This window comes from Spinacia oleracea, chromosome 1 (genome assembly GCF_020520425.1).
Source record: "Spinacia oleracea cultivar Varoflay chromosome 1, BTI_SOV_V1, whole genome shotgun sequence".
NCBI lineage: Eukaryota > Viridiplantae > Streptophyta > Magnoliopsida > Caryophyllales > Amaranthaceae > Spinacia > Spinacia oleracea.
In genome coordinates, this window is record NC_079487.1 from 130,452,228 (window position 1) to 130,477,249 (window position 25,022).

At 35.1% G+C, this 25,022-nt stretch overlaps 4 protein-coding genes across 5 annotated transcripts; all 4 read right to left on the reverse strand.

The window, feature by feature from the left end:
- Nucleotides 1-776: 776 nt before the first annotated feature.
- On the reverse strand, nt 777-9,951 carry LOC110802951 (U-box domain-containing protein 35-like). Its single transcript, XM_056828508.1, has 13 exons — nt 9,527-9,951; nt 8,952-9,043; nt 8,501-8,622; nt 7,830-8,126; nt 7,590-7,646; nt 7,111-7,179; nt 6,588-6,662; nt 6,389-6,481; nt 4,560-4,622; nt 4,275-4,392; nt 3,958-4,059; nt 2,971-3,384; nt 777-1,599 (listed from the first exon to the last, which is right to left on the reverse strand). Exons 1-13 carry the CDS (start codon nt 9,693-9,695, stop codon nt 910-912), a joined length of 2,361 nt encoding a protein of 786 aa, XP_056684486.1. The 5' UTR covers nt 9,696-9,951; the 3' UTR covers nt 777-909.
- Nucleotides 9,952-11,540: 1,589 nt separating this feature from the next.
- LOC110803655 (U-box domain-containing protein 35-like) lies at nt 11,541-17,328 on the reverse strand. The gene is made up of 8 exons (XM_022009194.2): nt 15,653-17,328; nt 15,444-15,535; nt 15,133-15,254; nt 13,829-14,458; nt 13,447-13,630; nt 13,217-13,318; nt 12,713-13,132; nt 11,541-12,471 (listed from the first exon to the last, which is right to left on the reverse strand). Exons 1-8 carry the CDS (start codon nt 15,819-15,821, stop codon nt 11,779-11,781), a joined length of 2,412 nt encoding a protein of 803 aa, XP_021864886.1. The 5' UTR covers nt 15,822-17,328; the 3' UTR covers nt 11,541-11,778.
- Nucleotides 17,329-18,617: 1,289 nt separating this feature from the next.
- Nucleotides 18,618-21,386, reverse strand: LOC110803689 (tetraspanin-8-like). Its single transcript, XM_022009225.2, has 2 exons — nt 20,000-21,386; nt 18,618-19,141 (listed from the first exon to the last, which is right to left on the reverse strand). The coding sequence occupies exons 1-2, from the start codon at nt 20,504-20,506 to the stop codon at nt 18,869-18,871; spliced, it is 780 nt and encodes a 259-aa protein (XP_021864917.1). The 5' UTR covers nt 20,507-21,386; the 3' UTR covers nt 18,618-18,868.
- Nucleotides 21,387-21,755: 369 nt separating this feature from the next.
- LOC110803668 (60S ribosomal protein L18a-like protein) lies at nt 21,756-24,604 on the reverse strand. Of its 2 annotated transcripts, none has more exons than XM_022009216.2 (5): nt 24,423-24,604; nt 24,001-24,083; nt 23,140-23,260; nt 22,930-23,047; nt 21,756-22,207 (listed from the first exon to the last, which is right to left on the reverse strand). In XM_022009216.2, exons 2-5 carry the CDS (start codon nt 24,008-24,010, stop codon nt 22,154-22,156), a joined length of 303 nt encoding a protein of 100 aa, XP_021864908.1. In that variant the 5' UTR covers nt 24,011-24,083; nt 24,423-24,604; the 3' UTR covers nt 21,756-22,153. The 2 variants fall into 2 exon arrangements, with proteins under 2 accessions (XP_021864908.1, XP_021864898.1); XM_022009206.2 differs by having other exon boundaries at nt 23,140-23,263; nt 24,423-24,602.
- Between the last annotated feature and the right edge of the window lie 418 nt (nt 24,605-25,022).

Genomic DNA, 25,022 nt, shown 5'->3' on the forward strand with positions numbered 1-25,022 from the left:
TATTAATTGGTTTTGTCAATAACTTTAAAAAAAAACTGATATTATTTCTATTAATCATAATAAAAAAAAATGTATTTATTATAAATAATAATTATTAAAGAAAAAATAAGGCAATTTGCAAAGTTGCAAGAAAGTTAATAAGAAAACCCATGAAACCCATCCAAGAAGGTTCCCACTTTTTGCTTGACAAGGGGTCAAGAATCCGACCCAAGTCAAAAATTAGAAGAACTTGATCTTGCTATTTGTTAACATTGTACAAACAATGAAGGGGCAATCACAACTTGACAGCATGCTCTTGTCAAGGTTGTTGGTGGTCTTGTACAAAAATTAAATGATTACCAGTATTCGGGCTAACTCGAGCTTGAATGAGCTTTGAAAACTTCTGGCTCGAGTTTGGCTTGTTAAAATACCTTTTAAATGAAAAAATTATACGCATTCATTTAATTTTATTATATTTTTCAAATCTTTCTAAAATAAAAACTACTTCCTATATGATATAATAATAAAATAAAACTATGACCAAAAAATTTACACCATGAAATTTTTGATGCCATTTGAAAGATATAGAAAGAAACTAAAATAGTTATAAAATGTCACATATTTTTTCGAGATTGAACGAGCTTTTAATTTATACTTGAATTGATTTAACCTTAAAAAAATACAAGAACCATCTGTTGGTTGAGTTTCGTCCTATACAAAGTTCCAATTTCTAAAAATAATATGGTGAACCAACCGATTTTAGGTTCTTTATTTAGAAGGTCTACTTCCCAAAAATGGAATGCACAATTTTATCATTTACTGAAGATATATTTCTGCTACAACAATGTTACAATTCCCTGCTTCCTGAGTCCTGACTTAGTCAAGAAAAAACATGATCAAAAAAAAAATGGAAGAAGAAAGCAAGTTAATTTAAGACGTCATAGCAAAGTCTCTAAGCCGGATTAATTCCGGTAACACACCGGAATCCAAATACGGCCTATCCTTCTTCCTAATCTGACTACACTTTAGAGCCAATTTAGCAAGCGTCAAAGCTTCCTGAAAGGGCCAATCATGGATTAGAGGATCAAGTATTTCGCCAAAAGAACCATCTTCAATAGCTTCTTCAACATAGTAAGACAACGCCATTGGAGGTTTCGCCGTGATAAGTTGTAATAGCATGATTCCCAATGAATAAACATCAGACTTTGTACCAAGTTTTCCAGTTTGCTGATATTCTGGATCAATGTAACAGAATGTTCCTGCTGCAGCAGTCATGTGGTATTGTGTGATTTGGTTTGCTACTGCGGGTGGGACTAGTCTTGCTAGGCCTACATCGGCTATCTTGCTAGTGTAGTTTCCGTCTAGGAGAATGTTTGCTGGTTTTAGATCACGGTGTACCATTGGTGGCTCGGCCTCGTGTAAGAATAGAAGGGCGCTTCCTATCTCGGCCGCAATCTTGAATCGGGTTCTCCATGGGATGGGAGGAGTGTTGTCCTTGCAGAATAGTCGGTCTTCTAAGCTTCCATGCTCCATGTACTCGTATACGAGGCACCCGTACTCTGCGCAAGCACCTAAGAGGAGTACCATGTTTGGATGTCTAATTCGTCCTAACACCTCAATCTGTTTCAACAAAGTGACAATTCAGAATGTTTACCAACTCTTTTACTCAAATACTACTCCTTCCGTCTCTTTTTGTTCTTTACGTTTGGTATTTTACACGTTTATTAACGATAAATTAATGTGCATTGAGATTGCTCTACTTTTTTTATTTAAACAACAAAAATTACGTTTATTTATAACGTTTTCACTTTTATCAAAATTCTGTTATCGGGAATATGAGAAAAATTTAATGTCCTAATAAAAAGGTGTGACAAATTAAATAACCCAATTAATTTAATTGGTTAAAATAATTATTTGGCACAAATTTTGATAGAATATTAAAGCATTTTGTGATGATATAAAAGGAAATGTAAAGAATATTTTGAAACACCCAAAAAGGAAAACAATAAAAAACAAAAAGAGACGGAGGGAGTACTATTTAATGGAACGAATCTAACATAATCAGATAATCCCATGCGACTACAATTTTTCCTACATATGATCAAATTATAAAAAATTGTCAAAGTCGTATGGTATATCATTAGTAAACCAAGAGAAGGGAAGGGAATAGAAAGGAAAAGAAGAGAAACAAAACTTAATTTATTTTTTTGTTGTTTGGTTTGATGGAAGAAAGTGAGGGAAAATAAAGGAAAATCATTTGATATCTTTTAATTTTCTGTTCCTTCCGAGTTCCTCAACTTTTGGGAAGGAAGTAAATTGAAGATTTATTAATGATGTTTTCCTTCCATTTCCCTTCTTTTTCCGTCAAATCCAATTTAATTTTTGAAACCAAACACGAGAATTCATAATTTTCTTTTCCTTTCTTTTCGGTCCCTCCGTCTACAAATAAAAGTTGTTTTTTTTTTCTGGTTTAATAAAATACGACTTTGTTCTCTTTACCTCTGTCTTATTCTTATTGTTTAGTATTTATTCTTGTTAAAATCACACCAAATAAGAAAATTTTAGACCATAGCAGGCTAGAAAAATACAAACCACACAAGACCGGTCATTATCATTACCCCATTGCATCAAAGAGGCTCCCGCAAGAAGCGGGATAAGGGGGCCGGGGTTCGGACGTACGCAACCTTACCCCTGCAATTGCAGTGAGGTTGTTTCCAATTGACCCAAAATCGATAGCGGGACGATAACGGGACGACCATCTTCTACTTTATGGAAAGGAAGCGAATAGACTTTAAGAGCCATTTTGATTTAGTCCATTACATCCACAATCAAAAGAACAAATTAATCTTTGGTTCCATCGGAAATGGACAGTAACACACACAAGACCAGTAAAGTACAAAAACATTCAAAGAAAACATCCATACAGGACCAGAAAAAATAAATTCAGACCAAATCAGGAATAATCAAACAAACATAGAGAACATAGCCTACCTCCTGTTGAAATTGCTTAAGCCCTTGAGAAGCATCTGGCCTCAAGACCTTAATGGCGACAGGGGTATGCTGAAGGATGGCTCGAAACACAGGTCCATACCCACCTTCACCAATCTTCAAAGTATTTGAGAAGTTATTTGTTGCAACTTCAATTTCTTTAATAGAGTACTCTCTGTGTCTAACTTGGTTTGCATTTCTTGCTCTAAGTCCAACTTCTTCTCTTTTCGCAGCTCTTTCTTCCGCCATTTTTCTCTTTCGAGTCTCCATCTCGACTAATTGTTCTGTCATCTGTGCAGCTTTCATTGCTGCTTGACATTTTTGTCCCTCTAGCTCTGCTACAATCATCGCGCTTTCTCTTCCTAACTTCATTCCCTCAATGCTATCTTCTCCTTCCATACATTGAATAAGATCCGCCTTCGCAACCAACAAACAAAAATACACAAATCATATCATCAATTCATCATCGTCAGTTTTCAGTTTTTTGGTTTTCAAAGTCATATGATTTGTATTGAATCATGAATTGAAAAATAGTCATACTTATAGTAACCAAGTTGTTTTGGAAAACTGATAACAAAAAACAAAAAACTTTAAACTGTATACTCCCTCTATTCTCGAATATTAGTACCATTTGGAATCTTGACATTATTCACAATTGAAGAGAATCTTCTAATTTTCTTTTCAATACATAATTCAAAACATATTCATATGAGATCTTATTTTGTTCGTCTTAGTGTGTAGTTTAACAATATCAAATTTTTATATTTTTTAACCTACGTATTTTGAGATATTTACGTTTAAATATTAAGTTAAAACGGGTTAAAAAGTCAAAGCACGACTAATATTTAAGAACAGATAGAGTAATACTTTTGTGGTTTTCGTATTTGATTTTTAGTTTTGTAAAAAATGAAAATTAGAAACAAAAATGATACAGTTTGCAACTTTGCATACACAAAATAAAATACAGTTTGTTATCATGAACTTAATTACCTGTTGCTTAGCTGCTGTAGTTTGCTTGCATATTGTTCTATAGAGGTCCATTGTTTTCTTTATTTCGAGCTTCAAATGCCTCACCTCATCGCATAGTTCATCCTATAATCGTACAAGTTAATTAGTGAATCATTGGGAATGCATTATGTTTCTTTAAAACTCAAATTAAGTGTCAGGCGTTCTTTTGAGTTGAACTGAACTGGACTGGATTAAATGCTAATGAACTGAACCGACAAAATGGTTAGGCTTTACGTCTTTACCACAATGCAAACAATCTTATTTAACAGAAATGTACTTACAAAGAATGAACTACGTACCGATGAAAAGCTCTGAGATCGTCTCAATGTTCGAGAACGTGAGACGTTGCGTTCGTTAGGCATGGCGCCATTACCCTGTGGACTATGATCTCTGCATAACGTTTCATAAATCTTACTTCTGTAGAGTGATAAAGAGAGTTTAAAGTAAATACTAATAGCTCAATTATTTTCAAGCTTTATTTAGCTAGTATAGGGATTGAACGTACGTCGATCACAAGGTGAAACCCTAACTACTAACTACAAAATTCCAAAGTGAAATTCAACAAGAGAAACACATTTACACACCTGGGAGTATTTTCGATGTTAGTGTGGTGTGGATGAGTAGGTGGTTGCCCCATATCTTGAACTCTACAAGATCAACATATATAATACATCAAAGGAGCTCAATTTTCTCAGTCAATAGTAAATGCAATTTTCTATATGCAATCGGTTGTACCTTGTGCATGGTACACACTGTACAATAAAAATTATTTCTTTATTCATAATTAGACATGATAAAAAATAAAAAATAAAAAAATGGCAGGTAGGGCCGGCTCATGACCAAAAAGCCAGCTCGACCAGGCCAAACTTTGGGCCAATTTCTTATGCCTGAACCTGTTATTTTAGGCTAAAAGTAGCTGACTTTTCAAGCCATTTATAGGCCGAACTAATTTTATAACGGATTTTTCATGAAATGCCCCTGAGGTTTGTGTTAATGCACCAAATACCCTTAAACTTTCCAAAATGCACCAAATACCCCCGAGATTTAGTATAAATACACAAAATGCCCACAAGGCTAACGGACGTTAAGTCCCCGTTAGCGTATGTTTACATTTTTGCCCTTAATAAACCGTTTTCTTTATTTATCCTAACATTAACCCTTAATTATATTAATTAACCCTTAATTACATTAATTAACCTTTAATTATATTAATTAACCTTAATTACATTAACTAATCCTTAATTAAATTAATTAATCCTTAATTAAATTAATTAACTATTGTCTGAAAAAACCAATTACCCCAAAAAAATTTGGATTCTCCATTCCAACCTTGTTGTTGCCTTTGTTCTGTCTCCTCAAGTCCCACCACCACCATGTCAAACCCCTAATTCCTCTCTCTCCATTATCAACACCAACCATAGCTCCATCCTTGCAACCACCTCCATCCTCACAGAATCAACGAATTAGAGGAGAGAGAATGCAGCCATGCCGCCACCACCAAACCCCACCACCGCCATGCTACCACCATCAAACCCCACTCCCCCTTCCTCACCGGCGGCGTTTCCCTCCCCTCCCCCACCTTACCCACTGCTGTCGCCACCACCAAACCCGCGTTTCCCTCCCCCTCACTTCCCCCACCTTCCTCATTCCCCACTGCCGCCGCCACCAAACTCCACTTCGCCTTCCTCGCCGGCGTCGTTTCCCTTCCCCTCACTTCCCCCTCCGTTACGGTCAAGGCAACTGGCAACAATGGTTGATTAAAATCCCCCATTACTGATTTGGGGATCAATTTTTTGGGATCTGGATTTTGAGAGAGGAAAATCGATGTATGTGTTTGTCTAGCGGTGGCGGTGGCGGTGTGGGGTGGTGGTGGTGAGGAAGAGAAGGGGTTAGCATGGCGGTGTGTGGTGGTGGTGAGGAAGAGAAGAGCTGTCATGGTGCTTCCAACCCAGAAAAATTGGCTGCCATTTTTAACAGGGAAGAAGGAAGGGGGGAGAGAGAAAAACAAATGAAAAAAGAAGAAATTAAAAGGAAAAGAGAAAAATTAAATTAAATTAAAGTTAAAGTTAACGGATAAGTTAACGGAGTTAACGGAAAATAGTCATTTTGGGCATTTTGTGTATTTATATTAAACCTTAGGGATATTTGGTGCATTTTGGAAAGTTTAGGGGTATTTGGTGCATTAAGACAAAACTCAGGGGCATTTCATGAAAAATCCGATTTTATAACTAACCCTTTTAGTTTTTCTGTTTCTTAAAGCCCGTCCGAAAAACGGGCCTTAAAAATCTTTTCAAAACCCTGCATTTTTTCGGTTGGGGCGGAAGATAATCAGGTCTACTTTTAGTTGCATATGTTGAAGCTCTTATGATAAAAGAGAAGTTGCAAAGAAATCATTCAAGAATTATAATTTTACCTCAAGGAATCGTCAAAACTTGAGCTATGTTGATGAGTAAATTTTTTTTGTACAATAGGTTGATGAGAAGTTGGTTGCCCCAAATCCTGCGATCTAGAAGATGCATGATCCAAATAAGTTACTCCGTATTCAGTTTGAGGCCGAGTCAATTTTTGCCGGAAAATTGCTTAAAATTAAACAAACTTAATATTCACGTTACCGATAGGAATTGTCGTGGCAATGGTTGCCGTTTGGAGGAGTGTGAGGACGAGTTGATTGTCCCGTACTTTGGTTTCTAGATGAAGAATTATCAAAGGATCAAGCTCAAATGAAAAACCACATCAGGCCAGACCAATATGAATCAGAGTAGACCAATATGAATCAGACCAGATCAGACCAGTAAAATAAAAAAACAGACTAGATCAAACCACACCATACCAACATGAATCGGACAAGAGCAAACCAGCAAAATGAAAAATCAGACTACACCAACATGAATCAGACCAGACTAGACCAGCAAAATGAAAAATCAGACCAGATATATATGACCAAACCAGACGAAGAGAACAGAGTCTTAGTCAAATATATCGGTTAAAAGGTTGAATAAAGCAAGTAATTTGAGACAGGAAGTAGTAGTGGGTTGAGAAATTATAAGTAGTGGGTCACTAATTAAAACTTGATGAAACTTTAGTTATAACATAAACAAAGTGTAATTATACTCAAGTCATTATTCGAATAGTTACCTGTAGGCATTATCGTTAGTAGTGTTGTTGTATGGACTATGCGATCTAGAAGATGAACGACCTCGATGACTGTAAAATATGATTAGTTTTTAGTTTTTTACTACATGTATAATGTGTTTGATACTCATGTATATTAATTAATGCAATAGTACAATTACGATATATCCTACTTCCTCCGTCTTTTAATACTCGCAACGTTTGTTAGTTTCACGCATGCCGATGCACAACTTTGATCATTTATATCTTAAATTCTCTTTATGCAAAAATTATAAAAAGTTGATATTTTGAAAATACACATTGAGACGAATCTAACAAGATCCCACATGACTATGTTTTATCTTATATAAAAAACACTACGAATAGTCAAAGTAGATTATATGAATAGTGGCAAAAGTCCAAACGTTGCGAGTATTAAAAGACGGAGGAAGTATATTATAGTAATAATAAAAGTGTACAAACAAAATTATTCAAACGTTTACCTCTCACAATTTCTAGTGTTTTTGTGTGGACTAGCTGGACGTACCACTCCTGGTGATCTGGAAGATGAACAATTGGATGTAGTCAAATTATCAAACTTCGTTGTATTTTTCCGTAGCTTACGTGGAGTGGAAATAATTTTAACGTGTATATTTTTAATTATATAAATTAGAATTATAAAAACTTTGACCAATAATATCTTACGCAGAGTGTAAATAATACGGAATAACTGAAACATTTACCTAGAGGCATTATCATTTCTAGTATTTTCGTATGGACTAGTTGGACGCCCTGCGCCACCGTGCGATATGGATGATCCCGGCGATCGGGACGAGGCGGACGAACGACTGTCGGAGCCACTGCTATAACTAGACTTATGTGATGACCTTGAGGTTTTGGAGTTTGTATGTGAAGAAGGCACTTGACATATATTTGAAGCACGCATCGAATGCACTTTTCCTTTGTAAATAACATACACACTACAGAAATTTGGTGCTGATTTTTCTAAACTTGTTGGAATATCTTGCGCCTTAAACCTCCTATATCAAAAACACCGAAAACCCAAATTTAATTATTAGTAATCTCTCCGTCTCTTTTTGTTCTTTACGTTTGACTTTTTACACGTTTATTAACGACTAATTAATGTGTATCGAAATTCCTCTATTTTTATTATTTAAAGGAGGAAAATTACGTTTATTTTAATCAATTAATGAGTATAGTATTTTTCAATCAAATGCTTATAAGGTTTTTACAAATTCTTGTAAAGATCGTCTAATAGTTTACTAACAATCAGACCATATTTCATGTCAATTAATATATTATTTGTACAGGATAATCCATTCTCTCTTATATTGAGAATAATTAATCAATCAAAAGTAGAAAGAAGAAAAAAAAAAGATTTTAAAAAAAGGACCTTGTAATTACGTTGTGATTAGAAGCGCCAAGAATGATATTGCCAATGGAGTTTTCCGTAATGTAACTAGTAAGTGCACTTGCCACATCGATATCATGGAGTACCACTTCGTATGCATTTATCTAAAAGAGGAAAAAGAAAATCAAACAAGAAATTTATATAAATGGACCATTATATATATTAACCCACATATGTTTGTTTATCGGTATGAATGAGCGACAAAGACAACGAAATGTTTAATGTGGGAGGAGGATTTGAATATGTGATCATGCACGTGCGGCGTGCCCCCTGTTTTAACCACTAGGTCAAGACATTATTAGAAAATATTAACGTGATATGATATGTCAATATGATAGCTAATAATTAAGTGTAAGACAGTCTTATAGGAGATTAACCTGATATAGTTTATATGTTTTAACAACAAATTAAGTTTTACAAATAATGTATTTACCCCTTTTCGACCACAATATCCACGGTAAGGAAGAAATAATTGTTTCATTTCAGAATCTGATGGAGTTGAACCGTTTGGATTGTATTCCATATCTGCAACCAACAAATTTAGGAATTGCGTTTAAACCTCAAAACATAATAAACTACTCCGTACTATTTAAACTTTAAAGGCACGCGATGCATGTTTCATAATTCAAACACATGTGTGTCAACAACTATTTTAAACGACTGCTTAAAATCTAAGAATTTTTTAAGTAAACACCAAACTACTCGATCATGAGATGGCTTATCAACGACCTATACTTCCTCTGTTCTTTTTTATACGATACAATTATTTAGGCACGTTTGTTAATGTACGATTTCAAACATTAATATTTTCCATTGCAGATAAGAAAAAAGTATAAAAAGTTGATATTTAAATAATATTTATTGAGACGAACCTAATAAGACCTCACATGACTATGTTTCTTCTTAACATAAATCACAAAATAAAGTTAAAGAAGCATGTGTAAATAGTGTACGTTAAAAATTCAATTATGTCATGTAAATAAGAATGGAGGAAATATATACACTTACGAGAATGAATATTGTGGGTTTTAACATGAACAAGAACGACGGTCGATTCTTTTGATCCCTTCAAAAATTTATCAACAGTCCATTGTACAGCTGATTGGCTATTCTTTCCCTTGTCGATGGCAATGGCAACGCTGTTATGCCCCAAATCTAAGGGTTCTGGTAAAGACATTTGATTTCGAAGTTTATGCCAATAATTGTAGCTTTCTTGTATGTGTTAAAACATGTAGTATGAAATTTTATTTCAATTTAGAAGGGGAATATAATATTTTGCCGGGGCAATATTTGATAATATTGCCGCGGCAAATAAAATTAAAAATGAGCAATATATTCCAACCAAGAACAATCTTCTTGGATAGGATAAATATTGCATTGGAAAAAATTTCACCCTCGTCTTTGTCTCTACGATTTTCAATTTTTTTTTCTTATCTCCCGAGTCAATGAGAAAAAAAAAAAACTTTCGATACATAAGTTTTCTATTTTTGAGAAATCTATTTTTATTGCAAATTTGTCATTCGTTTTAGTCAAGCCGCTCAAGCGAGCAGAAATCTCATTCAATTCTAAGTCTATCTTTAGCAAAAGAAAATACAAAATTATAAGTCATTGTTTGACCCATAAACATGGTCAACCCAATTCTACATGGAAACACAAAAATATCCTTGAGTCCCTGAATTCAAGAAAAAAGGTTGTTTTTACCAAGCTACCCATATTCCTAGAGATGTTACAATTTTTTTATTTTTTTTAAAAAAAATGCCTATATATGCAGTTATATAAGGAGTACTGTAAACCGTTCTGTAACAAAAATAATAGAAATCAAAACTAGCAAATTTACAGTACAAAATAATATGTGGATGTCAACTAGTTTAGTTGGTAAAGTCTTGAGGAGGTGGTACCATTAACAGGAATCGAATCTCGCCTACATCATTTGTTGTTTTGCCCTTTGTGACTCTCTCTATAATAAAAACAGTGCAAAACAATTTGAACTAAAAATAAATAAATCTAATTCTAAAATATTTAACCTAAGCGTCTGAGTGTATCTCCATTGGCAATTTCTTTGGGGTAACTTCGATTTCATAAAGAATTTTGAACAGAAAGGGGTGATTTTGGTATGGGATATGTTAGAAAATTAAAGTTTGCAAGAATAGATGATTTAGTTTCTTACGTTGTGCTTAAAGTTTGTATCAATTATCCATATTAACGATGCTTTCGAGTATAATCGTATCATATACTTATAAGTTTTAGAGAAAATTGAAGATCCTAAAATTTTTAACTACTTCTTTAAATATCTACTTGTAAAAGTGTTACGTTGCATGTGTTCTATTAGTGACAAAGAGTCAGCACGTGACAAGAAGATCTCGTCGTCCATATAGACAAATTAGGAGAAATGAAGTGATTCTGGCAAAATATTAAAAGACGTCAAAAATCTCAAAATAAGTCAATATTTCAATTAATTCTCAATCCATCGCTCACGTCAGCAAAGAAAATCGGTCTATTTTTTTAACGAGTCAGAACTTCGTCGCCAACTCAATAGCGACCTAGTCAACTAAATCGCCAATTAATTGGCGATGTAAGAGGACTACGTCGCTAATTGAGGAGGCGGAGTACAAGAGACTAGTGAAATTGGACAAACAAAACTGCCAATTAAATTGGATATGTTGTCTAGCAAAATTTCGAATTAGAATCGCAATGAAGTCTATAACTCGCCAATTCAATTGGCGATTTTACAAAACAATTGGCCATTTTAATTGGCGACTTTTATAAACAACATCGTCAATCCAATTGGCGATTTAGTACTGAATCGGAGGAAAGTTACTCTAAACCAATGCTAACGTGGGCGGTAAGGGCGTATTTCTGAAAATTTAACATATTTTAACATTTTTGTCGAAAGTCGCTTATAGAAATGGTGTCCTTTCTCGTACAGAGATGCGACGGGCTGGAGGAGATGGCAAGGAGACGCCCAAGAGATAGAGGTTTCAGAGAGAATTAAGTTTTGTAGAAAATTGGGCATAGATTACCATTACCTATTAATTTAATAGTGATACCATTCATATATTTGTGTAAAATCTCCATAAATGGAGTTACCACTCCGATAGTGATGTATATATTGTGTATTCCCTCATATTACATAATACATACAGTATGTTTTAACAATAAAATTACAAGAGAATATTTACAATATACTACGATTGATTGAACAAACAATATCCAAGAATATTTCCCATATTCTAATTAATTAAGAAAGAAAAGAGGGAAATTTATGAACTCATGGCTAAGTCTCTTAACCGGATCAACTCTGGCAAAATAAAAGAGTCCAAATCCGGTCTATCCTTTTTCCGAAGCTGAGTACATTTAATAGCCAATTTAGCCATATCCAAAGCCTCTTGGAAAGGCCAATTCGGCACGGCAGGATCGAGCATCTCGTCGAATTTACCCGCCTCAATCGCTTCCTCCACATGGTAAGACAATGCCATAGGATGCTTTGCTGTTATCAACTGGAGCAAAATGATTCCGAGTGAGTAAATATCCGACTTTGTCCCGAGCTGACCCGTTTGCTGATATTCCGGGTCAATGTAACAGAATGTACCAGCTGCGGCTGTCATATGGTATTGAGTCATCTGATTAGCTACTGTTGAAGGTACTAGACGTGCCAAGCCTACGTCACCTATCTTGCTCGTGTAGTTTGAGTCTAGGAGAATGTTTGCTGGTTTTAAATCGCGGTGCACCATTGGATCTGGCTTTGCATCGTGTAGGAAGAGGAGTGATGTTGCTATCTCGGCTGCTATCTTGAACCGAGCTTTCCAAGGGATGGTTGGGGTGCCGTTTTTATGGAATAATCTGTCTTCTAGGCTCCCGTTCTCCATGTACTCATATACAAGGCACCCGTACTCTGGACATGCTCCTAGGAGGAGTACCATGTTTGGGTGTCTCATTCGTCCTAGCACCTCAATCTGCCATAAAAGCATGTAAACAAATTCAATTCATTTGATCAAATCAAATACATTCATTATATCTTTGGAAAATCTCACTTTGGAGACCAATTTTTTTTTAATAGGTAAGAAGAAAGGACACTGCTGAACCAGCACCTAGCACAGGTTAGCCAGCCCAGCTACGCAGGTATTCGCTTGTCTCACTTTGGAGACATGAGATTGTTTTAATAGTTTCACTAAGTATTTTGGAGGGATTAATTACCTCCTGTTGAAATTGCTTAAGCCCTTGGGATACATTGGGTCTGAGAACCTTGATGGCGACAGAGGTGTGCTGAATAATGGCCCGATAGACAGGTCCATAACCCCCTTCACCAATCTTCAACGAACTGGAGAAGTAATTAGTTCCAATTTCAATATCTTTCAAAGAGTATAACCGATAGGTGGCTAATTGGGTTGAAGTGTTGTTTCCTGATCTCCTATCCTCCTCTTCGTGTCTAGCTGCTTTCTGCTCTACCATTTTCGTCTTCCGATTCTCCAAATCTACTAACTTTTCTGATAAATGTGCTGCATCCATAGCAGCTTGGCATTTTAGCCGCTCTAGATCTGCCACAACCAATACAGCCTCTCTTGCAAGCCTCACTTCCTCAATACTGTCGTCGTTCCCATTTTGAATTAAATCAGCCTAAGAAAAACAAAAATGAACATATATATTATAAAATGAACTGAAAATCAGTACGCGCCTTTTCTCAACCTAAGTATATATTACCTGTTGTTTTGCAACATTTGCTTGGTCGCAAATCGAATGATAAAGCTGCATTGTGCTCCTTATTTCAAGCTTAAGTCTCGCCATTTCAACTTCTAGCTCATCCTTCAACCAAAGAAAATGAACCGAAAATTTCAGTTCATGGCATGGCATTGCATCTTTAACATCCATTTGAAAACATAGGCTATCTATTAATCTTAAGTGCATATATGACAACTAAATACATAACTTACCCCAAAAGAAGAAGAGCCTTGGGAACTCGTGGATGAACGAGGATGTTGCTCGCTATAGTCGAGAGACGTAGCACTGGCAGACTCGAAACTACTGTCCTGAGCAGAACCATATGAAGGGTTTCTTACGTTATTGTATCTTCTTTCTGGTGTACTTCGGCCTTCACTACTTGAGGTATAAGAGTTTCTGCATGATAATCATATGAGTTATAAGCTTATAGCTAGTTAGTAGTACAGATCGAGCTAGAAAGGAAGAATCAGTATATATGTAATACATAGTATTTAACAGGGGAACATTTGAGCTCCACATTTGATGATTTGGGTCATAAATTAAGGGTATGTTTCAAAAACTTACTGCGGTAAAAACATATCGCGCGGGATTTACCTGGAGGTATATTCTGTGCTGGTGTTGCTGTATGGATGAGGAGGTGGGTGGCCCAAGACTTGTAATCTACTAGAAGAATGATTTGATGAGTTATCAGAGCTCCTGCTATAAGTGCTTGGATAATGGTTACCAGAGAAGTCAATTTCATGGCGTATTCTCGGGGTGTTGTTGTAGCGATTACTAGAAGTCAAACGATGCTCAATAGTTGGTGAATCTGAATCACAACCATTTTGTTGTATACTCCGCGGCTGGATGTATTGATGACCACCATCAGGGGTCAGGCGCTGAAGATGTGTTGATGATTCGCGGCCACTGGGAATCCAATGGTTACTTGGGTTACTGCTTCCTGACGAGTAATTCCTCTCTGAAAGTGCAATGCTTGATCGCGAAGTATGACTAGAGATGCTACTATTTCCAAAGCTAGACTTTGAATGGGTGGTTCTGTAAGTCGAGGCTCCAGAGTTAGAGCTCGTACCTGACCGTATAAGAGCAGCAACTGGGGCATTAGGCATAAGACACACATTAGAAGGTCGCAATGTCTGCACCTTCCCTTTGTATATCACGTACACGGCACAAAAATCTGGTGCTGATTTTTCAAGGCATGTTGGAACATCTGCTGCTTTAAATCTCCTGTATCAAAGACACAGAATACGATTAAAATCTCATCTCTTGCAACTTTTAAAGCCTATTTGATAAGCGGAAGAAAATAGTGATAATTAAATTGGAATGAATTATTGTAAGTTTGTGAGAAAAATAATTCACCAATCTCATAATCTTTATTATCATCAATTACCAATGCCGGAAGTATTGGGTGGGAATGAAAATTTATAAAGATGAACATAAGTTTGGGATAAATTGCATTACCATTTACCAACAACATTATGATGTTACTTTCCTTGCCAAATTTATACTTAGATTCAATTTCATTCCCGCCGTTTCTTACCAGATACCAACGAGCTGTTAAAGTTGTCCTTAATCGTGCAATTTGTCTTTCCCACTTCAAACATTGATATTTTCAGTGGCGGATCTAATTTTTTTGTTTTTGTTTTTTTGAGCAATAATACATTGAGGTGTTCTCTTTAATATGTGTATCCTATTAACATCAATTGTTAACTTTTTCCCGGTAGTAGTTAGTAATTTAGTATATAGTCCTTAGTTTTGAAAATTAATTTCATCAATCAATTGTTATATACTTACATCAGTAGCTAGTTTAGGAACCTTAGTAACTAATTAACCTCATCAGATTCATCTTAATTATTGAAAAGCCATGAAAAACAAATAACCTTGACAAGAAAGAGGTGAACCTTGTAATAGCATTACGATTTGAAGCCCCAACAACAATATTGCCAAGGTTGTTGTGCTCGATATAGTTGATTAGCGCACTCGAAACATCAATATCATGAAGTACCACCTCAATTGCATCAATCTAACAAAATCCACGATAAGGAATTAATTTAAACCCGTGGTATTTAGGCAAATGATTCTTCCAAGGATAAATTTCCTTCTTCCATGGAAACCATCTTTGAGAAAATGATAGATTTCCTTGGAAGAAGTGAACTTATTCATTCAAAGAATCACCTCCCGTGTTTAGACAAGGAAATTAAGGATTGCGTACCCCTTTTCGACTACAAAATCCACGATAAGGAAGGAATAAATGTTGTACGTCAGATTCTGTTGGGGATGTGCCACCGGCAGAATATTCAACCTCTGTATGAACATAACACCCTCAAATTAATTTTTCTGAAGAACATCCATACAAAAAAATGAATTTAAATCATAAATCTCATGCAATATAAAATTATAATTAAAAGATAATTAACTCACGAGCATTATGATGGTGGGTTTTAACATGAACAAGAACAATTTGAAATTCCTTTCCCTTTAAGAAATTATCAATAGTCCATCTAACAGCTTGTTGGCTGTTCTTGCTCTTATCAATGGCAACCGCCACGGCATTGTGACCCAATTCTACAGTTTCAGGTAATGCATCCATTCAAATGTATTACCTTGCCTCTTTAATTTCTCTATCTCTCTAGATCCTCTCTTCTTTCTTGGTTGCTCCGCGTTCTCTCAATTGATACGCGAAGCAACCAAACCTTTATTTGATTCCCCTATACTCGGAGGAGGAAATATTCCAGATAATAAATTTTGAATCGTAAATAAAAGCGAAGCTTTGACATAAAATTCATATAAGTCATTCATATAAGAAAAACCAAAAACATACGACTTTCCAACACCATCTATCCTACATGGAGATAAAGTGTCTGTTTTTTTTACTAAATTTAGTAAAAATATTTCTGTTGGATTTGGGAGATATATAATTTCTGTCATAATTTCTTAGCTGTGTCTAAGTTGGCTTCTAATTTTATCGTTCTTTTTGTTCCCTCCGTATATACCGAAATAAAGTTCAAGTCTTTTCATATATGTAAGAATAACAATTTTGACCAATGATTTTCTTTATTTAGCTCTATCATTTAGGAGAAAATGCAATGTTGGAATAACAATGAAGAAGTTGAAAAAATAAATAATGAAGTTGTTGTGTTATTATTATGAATCATAATTGTTGAAAAAGATACCTTGAGGGGACAAAGTAGTACTCCTTTCATCCGGAAATAATAATCACATAAATATTACAGGATGTTCAGAAAACTTGCTACATTTTCTTAAATCGTTCAAATAATTGAGTAATTTAGAAGGTACATAAATGCTCCATTTAATATGGAGGGTTCCTAAGGCCCTTTTAGGTTGAGAGGACTTTGCAGGAAAAGGAAAGAATGGAAATGGTGTCATACGCTTAAGGATGACTCAATGGACATTTTTTGACTAATATTTTTAGTCGTATAAGTATATCAATATATCATAATATCTTCACAAACTTTTAGATGGTAGTATTACACAAGTATATACATACTTTTTTGATACGGAGTAGTATGGTACTATATTATTATATTACATATCGAGACCAATCTAATAAGATCGCACATCAGCATGATTTTTCTTATACATATATCTATAAAACTATGGTCAATTTTTTTTCTTTAAAGAGAATGTTTCGGACAAACAAAAAGGAATTGAGGTAGTGTTGTAGACCTTTAGGTAGTATTGAGCAAAAGACGAAAGGAAGGAAAAATAAACGATAAAACAAGAATGGTGAGAATTCAAGGATCTATATGTAATGACTTAGTTTCATGTTTTGACTCTGGACAATAAAGTAGAATAAATGAGAATAAGAATCCCTCGTCATGATTTATTCTCGTTTCTTATTCTCACCATTAAGCTTCCCCACATTCCACCATCTAAACCCCAATTCGATTTCTCCTCTCCACATCAAAGAACCCTTTATTTGAACCCTTAATTAAACTTTAGATATCGAATTGCTTCATCCAAACTCTAGTAAAATTGAGATCAACTCTTCATCATCGTTTAGGAAAATATCAATTTAAGTGATAAACATGTAATGGCAAGATCATCAATCATATGCAACAGTTTAAACTTGTTGGAAGTTTAAACATAACCAAGGAAATAGATTTTATGGTTGTCTAAAATGGAAGGCGTGAATCTTAAGTACCATTTTTGTAAATTATTTGGTATATTTTGTTGTATGGGATCAACAAGAAAAATAGTTGTAAAATATAGTGGTGGTGGTTAGGCAGTGAATTCCCTATCCTCATCATCTTCATCTCCCTACCCAGTGTTTTTCGTTTGGGTTTTAATGGTGGACGATGTGTAATTTTAATAGCGTGGAAGATGTGGAGAAAAGTCAAGTGGGGGATAAAAGTTTGAACAAAGAAACAAAATATAAAGGAGAAATAAAACAAATAGTAAAAAATAACGAAGAATGTGCACACTATTACCCTAGGATAAAAGAGTTGCGCGCCCTACGATAATAATAGTTGGTACCATTGAGGTATTGGCCTAGTGATTAAAGATTAAAGATCAGGGAGTGAGGGCTTGTGTAGGTCTCATTTTGAACCCAGGTCTCGTGTTCGAATCTCCCCGCCCCCATTTGTAATTTGTATTGTCTTGTGGCTCATTCGCAAACAAAAAAAAAGTTGGTGGTGTGGATTGCTCCCGGGTTAAATTTTCTCATTTATTTTTGAGTTTTTACCATGGTACGTGAGGAAGCATAGGTATGCAATTAATTAATTAGAAACCAACTAAAAAAGTTTGCTAGCTGAATTAGTCAAAATTTGTACAAAATTTTTAGTTAATATTGTACTTCATTCATTCCTTCCTTGTTTATCGTCCCATTTGTCTTTTAAAAGTAAAGTAAAAACAAATAATTCTTATCATAATCTATACATAAGGAAAAACCATTATCACTTGATTTCTTATTAAAGTCATTAAAACTTAATTTTTACGAGTAATACATAAATTTCCATTCACTTAGGAGTTGTACATAATAAAAGATATTAGTGGCTGAAGTTGCACACTGGAAATTGTAACATCCGCTTTGGGAGGAAAATAAAGAAACAAAGAGGGTGTTGGCCTCCATTGGTTGTGGAGTGTAAGCCATCCTCTTCGTCGTACATTTAGCTGAGTGACAAAGGGTGTCTTAGAAGTGAATTGTCACGGCTCAAGAGGTGATTTCTAGACTCACCAAGGCCTCGATAATTTTTACTGATTTAGATTCATTGCCCGGAGATGGGTTGGATACTACTTGGATGTTAGTTCCGAGATATATTTTCATTACTTGGTCTCATGTCAAAAGGGATGCAAATTCCGTTACCAACCACCTTGATAGGTTATTGTCGTTCGGTATCGAAAAAGTTTGGGAGCATCGTTGACCTAGAGATGTAACAACATGGACAAATTGTCCCTTGATTAATTAATGCACTAATCTTTCCCTTAAAAAAAAAAGAACCGAAGAGACTACAAGATATCGAAGTATCTATTAACAAGACTAATGTGTTCAAGCTTTGCACGAGAAAAATCAAGATTTTACAAGTATTAGATTCCTTTTGACTACGTTTTCAAACCAAATCCCCCCCCCCCCCCTGTTGATGTTATAGGTAAATGAGCTAGTGGATGGGTCGAGTTCTAATCTCTAAGAGCGCAACAAGCAATGATGAAAACAATAAACAAGACAACAAGAAGGACTGCATTGACAATGGTAATTCTCCTCCATCCCTTCATGAATAAAGCTAAATATCCAGCTTTGCATGATCCACAATTATAGCACAACCTATCATATTCATTGTTCCAGGTTTTGCAATCTTGATCTTGTGAGCTCAACCCAGTTACTGGAACATTCCAAATTGTTGCACTTTCATACACAAATCCACAATGTGCCGGAGGTTTGCAACATCCTGTCTGTCTCCATAGAAATGAATTTCATTTATCAACACCTTTTCTTTATTGAATCGGAAAATTGCTTAATAATACATTTTAGAATACAGAAAACCTAATTTCGACCCAATAAAGAGGAAAAAAAATATTCATTAAAAAGCAAATTTGATAAAAAAAAAAAAAAATCTCTTCCCAAAGGTATATAGCCTGATGTTTCAAAAATTAGAAATACATATAGTTTAAATAAGATTCGAACTCAGGACCTCATGATTTAAACACTAATGAGTAATGAATTATCCCCTAAACTATGTCATCTTTTTCAAACGAAATACAAATAAAAAGTGATAACAAAATAAACAACATTTATTTTAATAAAAGTAGAAGTTAATTAAGATTGTGTTTTTTTTTTTTTTTTTGCAGAAAGGTATAGTTACAGTTATTAAAATAATGAATTGGGGCGAGCACAAAAACTAGTGTGGGATTAAAACAATGTAAATAAACTTATAAAGAAACAATAAAATTGAATTAAAAGATGCAAATTTTTGCATATCTCGGAGATAAACCAACCCTTCTCTTGATTTTCATAAACTTCGAAAAAGAATTATAATCCAGCATAAACCACCCTTATCAAAATAATTAAAATGTTATTTTCTATAATATAAACTACAAAAAATCTTTAATGTGTCTTTTTCAGTATATTACTCTGTTTTATATACTTTGTATGACAAATAAAACTTCAAACTGAGTTTTCTAAGAAAAGTCTCCTCCAAAAACTTTCTATTTTTCGAAATAATCAAAAGCTGGGATTGATTCAAAAAGATAGGAGAAAGAAAGAATTGTTTAGTCGATTTTTCGTAAAACAAAATGGCAAAAGAATTGTACCTCAACAGTTGTAAGCTTAGAGCGCTTCATAGTGACAAAATCCATGATGGACCTAAAAGCACCAATCTTACCACAAGCATCATGGTGAATCATGCACGACTTAATATCCTCCCAATGACTACCACCGACCAAATTATTCTTCAACCAGCTTGAGAAAGTTTGAAGCTCATATTCCTTAACATTACCCCCAAGAACATCCTCCCCATTTCCACCTCCCTTAATGACCGCACTTCCAACAGTTAAACACGCTAACAACCCGATGATTACAATGAACAACGCGGCCACATACAACCACAAGAAGAGGGTTATTCGACAGCACGAGCCTAACAGTCCGATGAGAGAGATAATGAGCAAGCAAAAGCCCAACGCAAGGAGAGGCTTGTACATTATGGGATCACAAGGGGAATTGGCTGTCATCTTTACCAAATACCCAGCCAAGAGGATGGGTAATGAAATGCACAAGGTTATGGTGTTTAGGCATCCTAGGAGAACATTACTTACAGCCATTTCAATTTCTCCTTGACTATTTATCTTTTACCTAGTACTGTAGGGGAATTTTTTTTTATTTTTTTCCTCTTTTCGAGTTTTGAATTAAATGGGTATAATTTCTTTACCTGTGGGGGGAAATAAGGAGAAACAAAGAATGACCCCAAATGACGAACAAGGGGTGAATTTTTTCTGGGTAGGATATGCAAAGTTTTACACACATTTTTTTTTTTTTATGTGGTAAGGAGAAAAGAAGGGGGAAAGGGTTCCTAAATATGGGGTTATTATTTAGTAGTAGAAAACTGTGAAACCACAATAAATAAATACGTAAATAAAAATATAAAAAAAGCAGCATGTTTTTATTAATAAAAGCTGCAAAGATTGCCTAAGACTATTTATTTGGTAAGATTTTTTCATCTGTGATTTAGCCTATTTTCAGGTTGACAAAAAGGAGCCAGATGAGTAAGGCAAAGAAAATATGTTATTTTTACAAGCCCAATCCTTATGCCAGGCTAATAAGTTAGCAATTTAACAGCCTTGTTTGGTACGCAGAGATTAACCAATGATAAAATTTTCTTGGCCCTGATCAATTTATAAATGTAGTAGCACTACCAACAAACCTAGTTAAATCAGCTATTAAGTTAGATACTAGCCATTAGCAATCACAAACAAAGTGTATAATAAACAAATCAATCGTCAAACAAAGCCGATAAGCAAATGAGCAAACTTCACAAGCTTGCAAATTCACTAATTCAGTCAATGAATCCGGATTGGCTTGACTCAATGACCAAGAATTTGCTTGGTAAGATTTGGCACCGTACCAGAATGGCTCAGTTTTAGGATCAATGTTTGCCACTCTACTCGAAGACGGATAAAGAAGGAGGGGAGGGGGGCGATCTGGTTCAGTTTGTGAGGCTAACCTTGACTGCTGGAGCACTAGCCTTACTCAAGTACTCAACCAACACATAGGTTGAACCAGTCTTGTGCCGAACCAGTGCAGCCTGCAGCCAAAACCGACAAAGCTTGAACCAGTTAAACCTCACCCATAGGCAATAACTGATTCACTGATAGCAACTAACAAACGGTGTGGCCTGTAGGTTACATAGAGAGGAGCTCGTCTACGTACTGATAATACATCTACAGGAAAAAAAAATATATATATATATATATATATATATATATATATATATATATATATATATATATATATATATATATACACTCAAAAGTTCATATCATTTACAGATGAATAATGAATGTACCATACAACTAAAGATAACACTCGATAACATTGACCTCTAATGGTAATGGTATCAGAACATAAAGCATGATGCAACACCATAATTCCACAATACAGCAACTACAACCATGAGAGAATGACACAACAGCAAATCTGGGCTGAATGTAAATCATCTCAAAAGGACACGTCACTTAAACATCATTTCATAACGTGGCTACTGTTTTCACACTTCACAACAACGTCATATTATATGTCCACAACTATACAAGTATTTTTGCACAAACAGTAGGAACTTACAGTTGCCTGAAAAGTTCTTTACCAAGCTCTTTCCCAAAAGATCTCCTATCCGATTTTGCGTGTGTATAAAATTGGGGAAAGGTAGATATACAAGGAACTAATTTTATAGAGCTTTTAGGTTTCAACCAGTGCTACAGAAGAATCACAGCCACGATAATCAGCGCCACAACTGTAAATACCAGAGCCTGCAGTCAAGGAGATATTATGTTATTGACACGTGAAAGAATGGAAAATCTACAAACATTTTCTCAATACAAAATGCAATTTAACAAGCAACTTGAAGAGATAGGCAAACATGACAAGCAACAATGGCGATGGTGGGATCTCAAAACCTGAATAATTAGCTTTGAATTGTGACATCCAACCATTAAGATTTTGGGAATGTCCAGTAGGCTTCTTCTCTTTTTCCCTACATTTCTCGCCACAATAACATTTCTGAAACAGCCTCTTTTTTATCTTTTTCTGATAGGGTGAGTGTAGGTAGTAGGTACATCTCAACCTCTGCAAAGACCACCTAGGGCCGAAACACAAACTAGGTGGTGGCGGTAATACTAAAAAGAAACTCCCCAAAAATAAGGGAAGCATCTTGATTAAATTATTTCAGTAAGGCACGGCTTAAGATTTGAGACTATCAAAATGCATAACTATCCTCATTCACTCTTAAGTCTTACCATCATACATCAAAAAAATTGTACATCAAATGCTTTTAGAAGCTTAACACAATCTAATTTCAAATTTAGACTACTTCTCATTGTCTATGTTGCGAACATCTAACTTCGTTAATGTCACTAAAAAGTACAATCCAAGTAAGACAACATAAGCGATGGTGTCCACAAAAGCCAAGACAAACAATGGTGTCAGTAGAAGCCAAGACAAGCAATGCGATCATAGACAAGAAAATACTTACTGCTATTGCGCAAGTGGCCAATCCAGTCCTTTCCCTAGGATCCTTGCGATAGTAATTTCTGAAGTAAAGGATTGTAGCATAGTACCACATCAACGGGATTATGAAACCAAGCAAAAAACTGCAAGAAAGACACAGGTTTAAACTAAAAGAGATGGCAGGGGAATAGGCAGGAGAATCAGATAGAAAATTTTGGGACACTTAGTCACTTACGAAAACCAGCCAATACCACAGCCAAAGCATGGGAGAGGTTTATCATACAATCCTAACAAGTGCTCCTCTCCATCTTCAATAAGCGTATAATCCCCACATTTTTCAGGGTTTGTGGGGCAGCCTGCTGTTGACAAACATATTCAAATAACTGAGATAACTTCGGCAGTGCATTCTAGTGGAGAAAAAACATCAATAGCTTTGTTATATGTCTGGATGCTGCAAATAAATGGAAACCATAGTCCATTTTTTACTGTATGTAACAATGATCCTGACTTCCCTGGCCTTCACGTGCTGCCTTCCCCTCTAATTTTAGACAACTTCCATTTTCTTATTTATGCATCAGAGTATCAGACCATCTAGGAATTTTTGTCCAAAACACCCTAGCATATTATCTTACCGAGTATTGAGTTTAGTCCAATCAATCTTTCATCACAAAAGTTACTCCCCTTTTTTCACCCTGTTCAATGTAGGTCAGGCTGTACTCTGTAGACTCCAGAGATAACTGATTCATTCCATCTAATTCTAGCTAATTTGAGCAAATAAAAAACAATGATAGGATTTCTCCACCAATTATCTATTGGCACTTAATAAATGAACATTTATCACATTCTTAAACGAGAATTTGGCCGCCAAAGGTACATTTGGAAAGCCTTCATAAACTAGAAAATTTGATATGATAATGAAAAACAAAGAGCCAAAGACATTCAAGAACCCAAAAACCTCGCTACCTACCTTTCGCCCTATATGTACCAACTTCTAGCCAAATTACACAATGTCCTTTCCTAAACTACAACGCAAATGAAGCACAAAATAGGAAGTTATAATTTCATTCATCGAGAAATTGGGAAAAGAATGTAATACTTTGTTCCATGCTTGGCAATAGAATGAATCAGCTAATTGACATCAAACTTCTCATGCTGTTCAACACTATTTCATCAAATTATCTGCAGCATTCAACCCACAAAATAAATAAATTAACAAACAAAATTTAGACAGAAATAACAATTAATTCCAATTGCATGCAAGGAGAGTAAGACAGACAAAAAAAAAAAGCAAATGAAAAACAAAACCCCATCAAAATTCGATACCCACCAAACAATAAATTTGAAAGCTGCAAATGGGGCTGAATTCAACTTAATTTTGGGGAAACAATAGAATAATCATCAACTAATACATAAATAATGAAACCCTAAAATGGGAAAATTAAAGCGGATTAGCGGAATAATTAGTAAGGAAAAAAAGTCCAATTAAATTGCAGAATTTTACTAAAGAGTAAAGCTTGCCTGAGAAGGAAGTAGTACAATCAGTAGCAAGAAAAACCCAGAACTACAAGAGCAGCTTGAATGTAGCCTAATGTTTTGCGGTGGTTCTAGAGAGAGAAAGTAACGTCAAGGAGTGAGGTACACGTTCTTGCTCAGCTCATTTAGACCTTCACTCATCACATTATTTCCTTCTTTGGCTTGGTTTGCCAAGTAGCTGGCTGAGGAATGAAAAATATCTTATTCCCTTTTTCTCCGCAATTTAGAAGGTGGACCATGGTGCACATACAGCATGGTGCACCTTAAGAACATTAATATATAATTAAAAAAGCATATAGTAAAGTGAAAAGAACATGGACACATATTTTTTTATATTTTTAATAAATTGTGATTTTTTATAACAAAAAAGTAAAACATTATATTGCATGTTCTTTTATCGTAGTGTCATGTTCTTTTGTTTATGCACATATGTTCTTTTTATGCACATGGTCCATAGTCCACGGATTGCTTTTTCTCTATTTATTTTCCCCGTATTTTATTGTAGTAGAAGATTGCCTCATTTAAAATAGAACACAAATACAAACACCCTCATTATCTGAGGCAACAAAACACGTGAAAACCCAA

What these genes read in the sequence shown, in the direction of transcription:
- LOC110802951 (XM_056828508.1), bottom strand. Translation starts at nt 9,695, where the DNA reads ATGTCTTTACCAGAACCCTTAGATTTGGGGCATAACAGCGTTGCCATT. An exon ending in AGTTTTGACGATTCCTTGAG is followed by an intron (nt 4,623 to 6,388) that starts GTAAAATTATAA and finishes TTGATCTTGTAG; the next exon opens with AGTTCAAGATATGGGGCAAC. An exon ending in CTACAGCAGCTAAGCAACAG is followed by an intron (nt 3,385 to 3,957) that starts GTAATTAAGTTC and finishes TTGGTTGCGAAG; the next exon opens with GCGGATCTTATTCAATGTAT.
- LOC110803689 (XM_022009225.2), bottom strand. Translation starts at nt 20,506, where the DNA reads ATGGCTGTAAGTAATGTTCTCCTAGGATGCCTAAACACCATAACCTTG. An exon ending in CTAAGCTTACAACTGTTGAG is followed by an intron (nt 19,142 to 19,999) that starts GTACAATTCTTT and finishes CTATGGAGACAG; the next exon opens with ACAGGATGTTGCAAACCTCC.
- LOC110803668 (XM_022009206.2), bottom strand. An exon ending in TGTGGTATTGGCTGGTTTTC is followed by an intron (nt 23,048 to 23,139) that starts GTAAGTGACTAA and finishes TCTTTCTTGCAG; the next exon opens with TTTTTTGCTTGGTTTCATAA. An exon ending in TGGCCACTTGCGCAATAGCA is followed by an intron (nt 22,208 to 22,929) that starts GTAAGTATTTTC and finishes CCTTGACTGCAG; the next exon opens with GCTCTGGTATTTACAGTTGT.
- LOC110803655 (XM_022009194.2), bottom strand. Translation starts at nt 15,821, where the DNA reads ATGGATGCATTACCTGAAACTGTAGAATTGGGTCACAATGCCGTGGCG. An exon ending in GATTTTGTAGTCGAAAAGGG is followed by an intron (nt 15,255 to 15,443) that starts GTACGCAATCCT and finishes GGATTTTGTTAG; the next exon opens with ATTGATGCAATTGAGGTGGT. An exon ending in AGCACAGAATATACCTCCAG is followed by an intron (nt 13,631 to 13,828) that starts GTAAATCCCGCG and finishes ATTATCATGCAG; the next exon opens with AAACTCTTATACCTCAAGTA.